This window comes from Cyprinodon variegatus, unplaced genomic scaffold (assembly GCF_000732505.1).
Source record: "Cyprinodon variegatus isolate N-32 unplaced genomic scaffold, C_variegatus-1.0 Scaffold129, whole genome shotgun sequence".
NCBI classification, from domain to species: domain Eukaryota; kingdom Metazoa; phylum Chordata; class Actinopteri; order Cyprinodontiformes; family Cyprinodontidae; genus Cyprinodon; species Cyprinodon variegatus.
Window position 1 is genome coordinate 1,152,407 of NW_015150582.1, and position 11,489 is coordinate 1,163,895.

The 11,489-nt window shown below is 36.6% G+C and overlaps 1 protein-coding gene across 1 annotated transcript in view; it reads right to left on the bottom strand.

Annotated features, from left to right (window-relative positions):
* Window positions 1-1,781: 1,781 nt before the first annotated feature.
* arf6 (ADP ribosylation factor 6) overlaps window positions 1,782-11,489 on the bottom strand; it is a 32,266-nt gene continuing 22,558 nt past the window's right edge. Inside the window, exons 2-3 of the mRNA XM_015376090.1 lie at window positions 4,492-4,673; window positions 1,782-4,260 (exon numbers count right to left, since the gene is read on the bottom strand). Coding sequence (XP_015231576.1) covers window positions 3,149-3,676 — 528 coding nt within the window. The 5' untranslated portion in view covers window positions 3,677-4,260; window positions 4,492-4,673 and the 3' untranslated portion in view covers window positions 1,782-3,148. The remainder of the gene's footprint in view (window positions 4,261-4,491; window positions 4,674-11,489) is intronic.

The following is an 11,489-nucleotide window of genomic DNA, read 5'->3' on the forward strand; positions in this document are numbered from 1 at the left end:
TGCAGCAGAACCAGAACCAACCATCTGCTGATGATGTAATCATCCTTTAAAAAACTGGCATGCTTTAAATAATAGCAACTTTCTAAGAGCAGGAAAATGAAAATATTAAAAACATATTGTATTTAGTCAAAGTTTATATTTTTTGTCATGCAAAATATTCAAATTCATTAAATAGAGCATATTTGAGCAGAACAAATAACCTTTAGCCTAACTAAAATGACTCTTGACCACTTTTAGGCATGTCCTAGTTACCAAGATCAGTTTTAAAAGCACTCAATTTTAATTTTATGTAGCTCCTAAGGTTCAGTCTCCTTACCAGAGTGACTCAGATTTCATTCCATCTATCGGAGAAATGCAGAGCTCTGAAAAACTGCTAGCTGTGCACTCCACAAATCTGGCTTCCGTGAGAGTAACCAGATCAAAGTAAAACAAACTGTTTGCACTGAAGTATAAGCCTAATCGTAATCACAGCAGCATCATGCTGTGGGGATGCTAAATAAGTACAGAGATTTTAGAAAAAGCAGTTTTTTATTGTTTTAATAAAGCATAGGGTGACTGTGGCTCAGTTTAAAAAAAAGAAACATTGTGTGGTACAACTCATATTTTTTGGTGCTCCTGGGCAAAACCCCAAGTTGCCCAACAATCTGCATATTTATAGCATAAAAATACACATTGCTTTCCTCAACTTCACTCCATTTATCATCTAGATCAATACAGTAAAGACCCTCCCCCACGTGTTGCTGTGCATTGTTTGCAAGCTGGTCCAAAGATGGTTGCTGCTATAGTTACAAGACAGATTTTACAATTAAAAAAGTAATATGAGACAAAGGAGATCCACCCATCAGTCTATTTAGTTAACCGTCTTTGAAATGATTTGCATGCAGACAGATCTATTAAATATCTAAAAGCTGTGTATCTACTTCTAAAGGATGCATGATTTAGTGTTCTGTTTTCATGTTAAGTCCATACAATATAAAGAAACTAAATTAAACTTATACATTAGCATTATCGATGACATTTTAGCAGCAGTAAAAAAAAAAGTTGTTTTCTTTTATACTTTAAGACAGTGGTGCTGTGGTACGTTTACCAAAAATGCTCATATTGTGAAACCAGTTCACTCCAAATATAAGGTTTGCATGACAAACTAAAGTGCTACAGATTTGCTTTGTTAAGTCACGTTTCAAGTAGAAGGAAACTCAGGAAGTCGCAGCTGACAGATTAGCACCAGCATAAAACATTCGAGAAGAATTCAACCTTCAGCACAGCTTGTCCAACTTTTCATGCAAACAAATACATGAGCTTCTCTGGTGTTCTGGAAAAACAACAAAAAACAGCAACTGGACTTCCTGTTTTTCACATTCTCACTGCTGAATGGGCTTAAAGCTGAGGCCAGCTTTGTATCTCTGCATGGATGTTTATTCACAGACTTCATCAAACAGGACTCAAAAACTATTTCTCATTTTCTGTAAGATTACATGTAAATCCCACATATTTAGACATAACATGAGCTTAGAAAGGGCTGACCACAATTCACTCCTTTTCTAAGCTAGTTGATGACATTTTCTGGCATTTTCAGTTCAAAAGCTATGACCAATAAACTGTTTTTTTTTGCTTGTTTTTTACGCAACATATAGAAGATAAAATGGACAAAGGTTTTAAGTTAAATCACAAAAATTATTGTGAAAGAAAATGGGACACGTGTAGAATTTTTTGAGGGCTAAAATTAAGATAAAAAAACAAAACAAAAAAGCTACTTTTTCCTTTGTTTGGAGTTTTAAGACAATTTAATAAGATCGTGGTCAAAGTGCGAGAGATTTCTCTGACTGAAGGCAGCATTTACTAACTGCTGCCCATACAACCATGTGTGGCTGAGCACTGCAGGTCAGCTGCCTGAAATTAAGCTGCTATGCTTTTCCCCTCAGCTACCAAGACTATCAAATCTGAATATTTGGAAATCTATATGCAGGTAAAAAACACAATCCAACTGCATCATCTCGAGAAGACATTCATAAACTTTGGAACACAGTAGGCTTAAGATGAATGACTCTAGGACAGTTTTCAGCTGACTATTAGAAGCCAATCGTGGTCAAACAGGAAGTCTTCAGAGAGCAGTGGATAGCGTACAAACTACGCTTCCAACCAGTTTACCTAAACATGCAGACAACCTTCACATGGAACTAATTTAAAAAGGAAAAGCTGCAGACTCTATATGGTAATGAACCAAGCCTTGAAGGAACAAAACAGAGACATAAAAGATTTAAAATCACTTTTTTAATAAGACATTACAATGACATTGTTCTGTACATAGTTCCCCCAGTCGATAAGGAATAGGAGCTGCACCTCAGGCTGCCGTTCCAACATCTCACTCCTTAACAGCTCTCTGCCCTGACTGAACCAACAGATGGAGTCGGATGTAGGGTTAATGTACTTATGTAGTCATGCTACAGATAAAAGCTATCATATAATGTCCCAATACTGAGACTAATCAGCTGTGGTGTCAGATTTGAGAGGTCAGAGCTGATGTTACTGATGGCCTGCTTGTTTAATACTCAGCACATTATAGTGAGACATGAAATGGGTCAATCAGTTCCCTAGAAAAGCCCATGTAAGAGTAAGAAAATGTGTTGTTCTAACCTGACAGACCAGGTAAAACATGGGCTTTGTTTTGTCGTTTCTTGCATTTACCCCAGTTTTTTAATACCAGAGAAGGAAAACTATGAATCACAGTACTGTGTCCTTCAAGTAGGCTACATGACAAATAAAGAATCGAATGTCAAAGTTCAACCCAAAAGAGTCAAAAGGACTTTGAAACAGGTTAAGTCCAAGAATGTCCTTAGGAAAGATATAAAATAGAAAACAAAAGAACAGGCAAAGGTGGTGATCTCTGTGGCTTTGACCTTAGAAACCAGCTAACTCCACTTTTTTGTCTTCTGAAACAAGCCCAAGCAATAAAGAATGTGATATATGCCTCCCGAAGAACACAAGCAAACTTTAAGCCGGCAAACCCAGTTAAAGATAAATTAGTCAAAAGATAAACGTAATAAAAATAAATTGAGATAATCAACTTTTCTTAAGCATTCTCATTTTGAAGAATAATTTGTTACTTGCAACATTGCAGTTTTGACCTAAAACAGTCAGCAATCAATCATTAAGACTTGTAATTTGAAGTTAGCCACGTCAGACCCTCGTATAGTCCATCACCTGTGGTTGCGCAGGAGGGCTGAACATACCAATTCCTATCTCTGATACGGGTCAATCCCAGCTTCTCTTGGATTTCATGCGGCTTCATGGCATCCGGAAGGTCTTGCTTATTGGCGAATATCAAAATCATGGCATCTCTCATCTCTCGGTCGTTGATGATGCGGTGAAGCTCCTGTCTCGCTTCGTCGATGCGATCCCTGTCCGCGCAATCCACCACAAAAATCAAGCCCTGGGTCCCCGTGTAGTAGTGCCGCCACAGGGGACGGATCTTATCCTGACCTCCTACGTCCCAGACGTTGAACTTGACGTTTTTGTAAGTGACCGTCTCCACGTTGAAGCCCACTGTTGGGATCGTTGTCACCGACTGTCCAAGTTTAAGTTTGTAAAGGATTGTTGTCTTTCCAGCAGCATCAAGTCCAAGCATTAATATTCTCATCTCCTTGTTGCCAAAGATTTTTGAGAGCATTTTCCCCATTTTGAACTCTTGAGCATAAATACTTCCTAAGGATAAAATATGATGTATGGATGGTTACTTTGAACGCAGCTTACAGTTTAGCACAGGTGGAACCATAAAGTGAAAGGAATTTTTTTTAAGCAGAAAAAGTCAAAAATAAAGACACATCCTTAAATCTTCACCTAAAAGTCTGTCTGGAAATGATTAACGGCATTTATGCTCAGATAATGATATCTTCTTGGCCTACACACAGCATGACACCATAGGACTAACAAGTTGGCAGCAGCTGTTGAGGGAGGTTCATTGTTCAGTATAAAAAAATGAACATAAACATATGGGCTGAATAAAGGCCGCGGTGACTGGGAACTGCATAGAAGATTCACTTTGTAGTTAAATGGGACCGCCGACAAAAGCCGCGATACTTGAAGAGAATTTCCTCCGGTGTTGGGATGTGGCGCTCCTCCTCACCGGCTGCGCCCTTGTTCTTTCCACCGCTGACAGCGGCTCTACGTCGGCTCACACCGGGGGAAACCTCACCACGATGCATACAATTAGCCCTGCTAGTCCATATGCAGAAATATTCCGCTCACCAAACTCTGGTCACACTGAAAAGAGATTTAGGGGGAGGGTCAATATGTGGAAAAAAAATTAGCCAGCTACTGCTAGATTGGCTGTTAAGATAGCTAGTTAGCTCGCGTGCTAAACTAAGCTAAGTAGCTAATGTGGCTATCTGCAGTGGGCTTACGGAATTAGCTAACAAATGTATACTACGATGACTATATGGCAAGCCGCACGTTTTAGGAGAGAATGAGAATGGCTATATTTAATTTCCTTACCCCCAGAGTCGATATATTGTGTGAGGTGTTGTCTTCCTCCTTTAGCTGGAGCTACCCGCACTGCTGCTGCTGCTGCTACAACGGAAAGGTGTGGAACTGCATCGGGGGCCACTTCCTACTGTCTGCTCCATTCAGATGATGCCCGCCGAGTCCGCCTCCGAGTCTGACGCTGACAGACTGCCCTATCACACAATAAATATATGTGGAGAAAATCATATTCTAGTAATAATATCATTTATATCATACAAGGAATATTTCTATTGGTTCACAACCAAAATTTACTATCTATCCAGTAATTACTTGGATTTAGTGTATTATTTTACTATTGCCTTCCATAGTTTATTATAATCAATGCAATATTTTTTATTTGTTTTATTTTAATTTGGCATGGACTGTCTAAGAAAACAAGAAAAGTGTAAAGAAAAAAATTTGATTGTATAGTCGCATCTTAAATACAGATATGTTTTGATTTCAAAATTGGAAAAAAATGCATTAATATTGTCAGCGCTAATTATATGAAGAGTAACGACTCCACCTAGTGGCCAATGTGTTTATTGTCCCTTGTCAAAAAGTGGGGCAATATACCCCTGAATGTAATATACCCCTGAATGTTGATAAAGTTCCTTCCTTAATGTTTTTGTAACTTGGAAAAAAAAAACATTAATGGACCTAAAGGTTTACTAAAATAGCAAGAAAGCAATTGTGAATATTTCCAATATCAGTTTCTTTCTTCATTCTCTGTCCTCTCCAGTATCACGATATTGCCTCTGCTATTTATGGATTTTAGCACAAACATTTATGTCAGCTTTTTTAATAAGGAATCCTCCAGTTGTTCAAATATATTATCAGCCTGTAGACCAGACCTGCATTTCTTACACATAGACACATGGGACCACATGACACATGTCAGGTGTAAATGCTGTGTGTGGAAATATACACATTCTAAATGGGAATAACAAAAATAAATAAATACATAAAAATAAAGATCTTGAAAATGATAATGACTCAAGCTTTTACAATATTTCTAAGTGAGATAATTTAATAGCTGTTTTCTAATTATCACGCAAGGATCAAGTTCTATTTAAGTTACCAGTTGCAGCATGTGAGTAATATTACTGATAGCTGCTGTCTTCTACTTCAATTTCACAGTAATTGTTTATACCTTCATCCTCAAATTTTTGAATGGTTTATAATAGCTGCTTATAATCAAAAAAGAAAAAGAAAAAAAACAGTTTCGGGGTATTTAATGGTTTTAATTTAATTCCAAAATTCTGGCAAATGATCTATAAAATTTTTTGCTTGCCTATATAAAATTGTATTAGCAAATAACAATTATAAATGCCAGCAAGAATAACTAAACTATTTTATCAACTCATCTGTATTTAAATCATCCATGTCTTTAAATTTGCACAGCTAATAAATTCCAAATTAGGTTTGATCTACGACAGCAAACAAATGGCTCAGCACCTCTCTCAATGAAAATAGAACAGTAAGTTGTAGAACTTGGAGAAACTTTTATTGGGTCCCACCTGGTATAAAAAAATAAAGAGCTTGGACAATAGTTTAGCGTATTACGGCAGCAACAAAGACAAGGTTGCAGACTCCTCATCTAACAGAAGTAACAGTCATTAATTCTATCTTAACATGGCTGAATCTTTCATTAAAAGTACATTTTAAAGGCAAAATATTAAATTAGTCCAAGGGAAGTTTTGGTCTCTTCTGTCAGCGCATGTCATAAAAAAAAAAAATATATATATATTTTGAATTACACTGTAAAAGCTGATATAAAAGAATTAAATATTTAAAAAATGTGTCTATTTAGCTATAATCTGAGCATGTAAATATGAAGATCTGCCCATCAAATGATTATTTTGGCTCTCGAAACGAAATAATTAGATTTCATACACATGAAATAATAAATTGGAGTTTTTTTATTTTATTTTAAACATAAATCATCTTATTACTTCACATTTCTTACACTCATCTGATAAATGGCTTCCTTGTTTATGCCCAAGAGAGAAAACTTCTTGCAGACATCTTTTCTATTAACTCTGAAGGTGTTTTTGTACAGATTCTAAAAAGCTGTAAATTCTCTAAATTAATTATTTTCAGATGTCACAGTGCCTTGAAAAGCATTTGCCCTCTCACAGATTTCTTTTTTTCAAATGTTTTTCTCCGTTTACACACATAAATGTTAAAGGTTATCAAACCAAGTTGTATATATATAAAGAAGGAACACAGCTCCTAGAGAGAGGACAGACTTTCCTCTCTTCTTGAGTTCCCTCCTAAGGGAGTATAGGAAGAGGACTGCCTGTTATCTTGGCCTATAGCTTCACAGCAGAGTGCGAAGTCGTGCGAATGAAGATCTAAGATCTCTTTTGTTACATTTATATCAAACCAAATGTGTTCTTTAATTGGACGGACTCTCTTAGTCGTTGCATACCCTCCCCCCTCTCTTCTTTTGTTTAGCCATCCCCTGCATTGGACCATCAGTGTTGTCAATAATTAACACCTCCCTTAAACAAGGTCAATTTCTGTCATATTTTAAAATGTTAGAGGTCATTTCTCTCCTAGAGAAACCTAATCTTCATCGTGACTCAATTTACAACTTCCACCCTGTGCTTCTCAGCTGGCTTTTATTAGTAAATAAATATTGTTGAAATCCTGGTTCGTTAAGTTACAGCTTTCTGCTTTACTAATAAAATAAGGATCTGCAGAGGAATTGGAAATGTTCAGTGTTGGTCTTTCTAAATCTCTGTTTTTGACACTGTTGACCACTCAGTCCTGTTAAACAGGCTCAAAGCTCTGGCTGGCATCTCTGGACTCATTCTCCTCTCATTTGACTGACAGGACATGGTGCATCAGGACACACAGGTTCTCCCAGGCTGCTTCTCTGACTTCTGGGGATCCAAAAAGGTCACTTCAACACTCTTTAACATTCTCATTTTATATTATTTCCTTAGCTTGCATTATTTAGCCTTCTTCCTGATATTTCCTACCACATCAATGCTGATTACATCCATCTATATACATCTTTAATACCCCAACAGCTTATAGGGTGTCCATCCTGCTACAATGTCAATCTTGTGTCAGATGCTTTCTCCCCAAAGAGTTCTAATTTTAATACAGACAAGTCCTTGATAACTGCTCCCAACCGTCTGCATGCAAAACTCCACCACATTTGCTTCTCTCTGCCTAGCAGCCAAATCCACATCACTTCATTAAGTTTTGACTTGCATATGTCCCCCATTTCCATTTCCTTTTGTTAAAGAAGCATCTCTAAAAATGTGCTATGGTCTTTAGTGCAGATCTAGAAAACATTAAACAAGTATTTGTTTCCTCCTGCAAAGATTGCCCTTCCTGTAGGTCTAGACAGATCTTCTCATTTTATTCTGGCCTTACACTCCAGCTGCTCCTTATAAATTTAAGAATTGTATTTGAAATTTTTGTTCCTATGTTCAGGGCTCTGAATGCCAAGGCTCCTAAATATTTGCATCAGCTTTTATCTAAACACAATGTTCCACTGCAAGCCTTAAACTTTGTTGATCTTCCACGTACCAGGCTTCATTGATGAGTGGCAAGAAAAAGCTGATTGAAGCCAAAAGCATTTAACCAATACTTCCAGGATGTTTTTTTTTGTAGAATTACAGGTTTATTTTTGTTCCTGGTGGGAAATTTATATTTTAAAAAAATGACGTAAGCTAGTTTAGGAGAAAGTGAATATTTATCTATAGCGTTTAATAACATCCATCCATTTTCCATCACGCTTTATCCCTGCTGGGGTCGTGAGGGGTGCTGGTGCCTATAACCAGCTTTCTACGGGCGAGAGGCGGGGTACACCCAGAGACAAACAACTAACCACACACAGACGCTCATTCCTAAGGAGAATTTAGAAAAGTCAATTAACTTTACAGTCATGTTTTTGGACTGTGGGAGGAAGCTGGAGTACCCAGAAAAAACGCATGCATTCTCAAGGAGAACATGCAGAAAGACCCTGGGCCAGGAATCGATGCTCTGAGGTGTTACATTTCCTATAGTTGTTGATTTGCATAAAATAATGTTAATGACGTATTTAAATTTATTGCCTGTCCAAATACTTACTCTTAACTTGCTGCCTCAAACAAAATCCACCTTATCAGCTCTTTTATGACTAGGCCAATAAATGGTAACTGATTGTGCACCATAAAACATTTAGGAATGCTATATGTAAACTGATGAAGCTCTAAATATATAGAAAAAAGTTTTCCACATTTGCCTTTATACGATAAAGTCACAAAGTTTAAATTCTTTGGTCCATTCAAAAGAAACACATATGCACAAAGAACAGGGTTTGGGTAATTCTAAGACAAAAAAGTATGGGAACTTTTAATGATTATATATGATCATATTAAGAAATTAAACAGAATTCAATAGAATGAAAAGAAAAATATGGATATTCTGTACAGTAATTAACCTTTTTTTGATCACTGCTGCACTTTATGAAATGGAAAGGTTAATTTCACTGCTAAGCTACTGCTCATTCACCGTCTGAAAGGTGTGAAACAAAAAAGAAACACGAAAATTTAGTTTTGTATACACTCTGTGTAAAAAAAAATGACAATAAAAGTTGTCCAAGTCTTTGATTTGCAGGATGATTTGTATTGAAAAATCCTCATTTGAGTCAAAAACCTCTGCAGGCAAGACCTCTCTAGGTGCCAGTGGCCCCCAAGGGCAGTTTTGGAGACATTATGCAAGCTTTTAATCCGTACCAGCTGGTTTCCTAGATTTATCTCTTACGGTATTTAATATTTTCATATAGTAATAAACGTGTAAAAATAAACTTTTTTTCTACTACAATAATTTGGATGATAACAGCTCTGTAAGAGACGCGCCCAGAGGCGTAGCCAGAAAATTCTGGGGTGGCCAAAATTGGATAGGTGCCAGAACTTCAGGGTCCATCTACCCTGTTCCAACAGGAACGAGGACAATATCCATATTTTCAAAATAAAGACAAACTATACTTTCCTACAGCCTTTTGATTACAAATAGATGCATATATTTAAACATCCATGCTGCCTAAATAAAAGGTATAGTGGATAAAATGTCTGGGGAAAACATATTTTCCATGGTCATTACTTACCCATTGTTATCAAAAATTGTTCTGCATAACATTAATATGACATGTACTAATATCTACATTAGATAGATTTTTAAGTTATTATTAAAGTAGTTATTTATCTATGATTTCACTGAATTTTTTTCTTTACCCCATATAACACACAATTAGGGTCTTAAAAGAGCATGAATTCTGTATATATTAATGTATATATATAATGTTAGGATTTTGATGTGCATATTTAACCACAGCTTTTTAGTTGTCAAGTAACTATTAATATATGAAAAATTAAGATGTTTAATAAGTTTAAACATTCCTCTTGATCAAGGGTGTAACTCTGTGATGAAAGTTGGTGAGGACGCTCTAAGGGTGGTGGCTGATGCACCTACAACTACTCAACCCGAGCGCTTTCAATAGGCTTTATATTTTCCAAAAATTAGCTCAAACATATATTTATTGAAGGTTTTACTATTGTTGAGAACACAAGAGTACAATACACTAATATTTATAGTTATACAAAGATGAAAAAATGACAAATAACAGCTGATACCGATACCAACAGCAATATATCATGCATCCCTAGAATGGACACAACTTCAATTCCATCCATCCATCCATGCCTGGCTTCCCTTTAAGCTGCATCAGTGATTATCCTCCTTCACAAGCAGCAAAATCAAATATAGAAATTTGTCCCATATGTCGTTGACAGCCAAAGTCTATGTATTGAACCTTATATTTAAAAAATCATTTATACACCGTGCTTTGTGCTTCAATTCTTGCAGGTTTCTTATATTTTAATTTTAAGTCTGTGTCCTGTGAGTCCGGCTCTATCTGGGTTGGCAGGCACAGCTATTTCTGAGTCTTGCTGAACTACAAAAGACAAAAATATATGTTTTTAAATTTTATTAAAGCATTGCATATTTTTTCTTGTAAACATGGGGATATATATTTTATTGCATGTTGCATATCCCAGTAAATCTGTTTCACCTTTAAATCAGCAGCTGTCCCTAATTGTGTCTCTGCTCTGCTTAAAAACAGATTCATGAACCAGTCTACCAATATAATGATGCCTGTGAAAATCATTTTCAGGATTTGTAGGAGCTCTGTTCGATAAGAAATCAACAGATATGTGTTAATTTTAATCTGTAAATCTGAGTAATGGTCCTCCCAGCTTTTTAAACTTATATAAATGTACAATCTGTTGCCATTTTTAGCTGAAAAAGCTCAATTTGTGTAACGGTGGCATAACCAACCTGTCTCCTAACTTTTACTGAAACATATATAGAGATAGCTGCCAGTTAAAATTCACTGAGTGCTTCTGTGTCTGTCCTCCTCCTTGTAGCGACTCTGTACGCAGTAAATGTCGACCCCAAATAATATTATGTCTGACGATATAACACCAAGAGGTGGGACTAAAGAGCAGCGGAAGAGCAAGGAAAAAACACGGACTGAAAATGCTCTGAACACAGACGGCTGCATCCAACCAGTTACTGTTGGCTGAAGGAAATCAGTGGAAAGGGGGGAAAAGCAGAAATGTTTGGTGGGGACATGTCCACACCGGATTTTGCGGATTTTAGCAAAAATAAAATCCTATTTTTGTTTTAAGGACTTTGAAGGACTTATCCATGCTTTCATTACACCCTGGTTGGATTACTGCAATTCATTATATAGGGGCCTGGATAAATCACAGATGCAGCGACTTCAATTGATCCAGAAGGCAGCGGCTCGGCTTCTTACTTGAACCAGGAAGCGTGACCATATAAGGACTATACTGGCCTCTTTACATTGGCTGCCTGTCTTTTACCGAATAGATTTTAAGATTCTCTTATTAACTTATAAAGTCTTAAATGGATTAGCTCCTTCTTATCTTAGAGACCTTTTATAACTCGACTTAAGAGGAAAG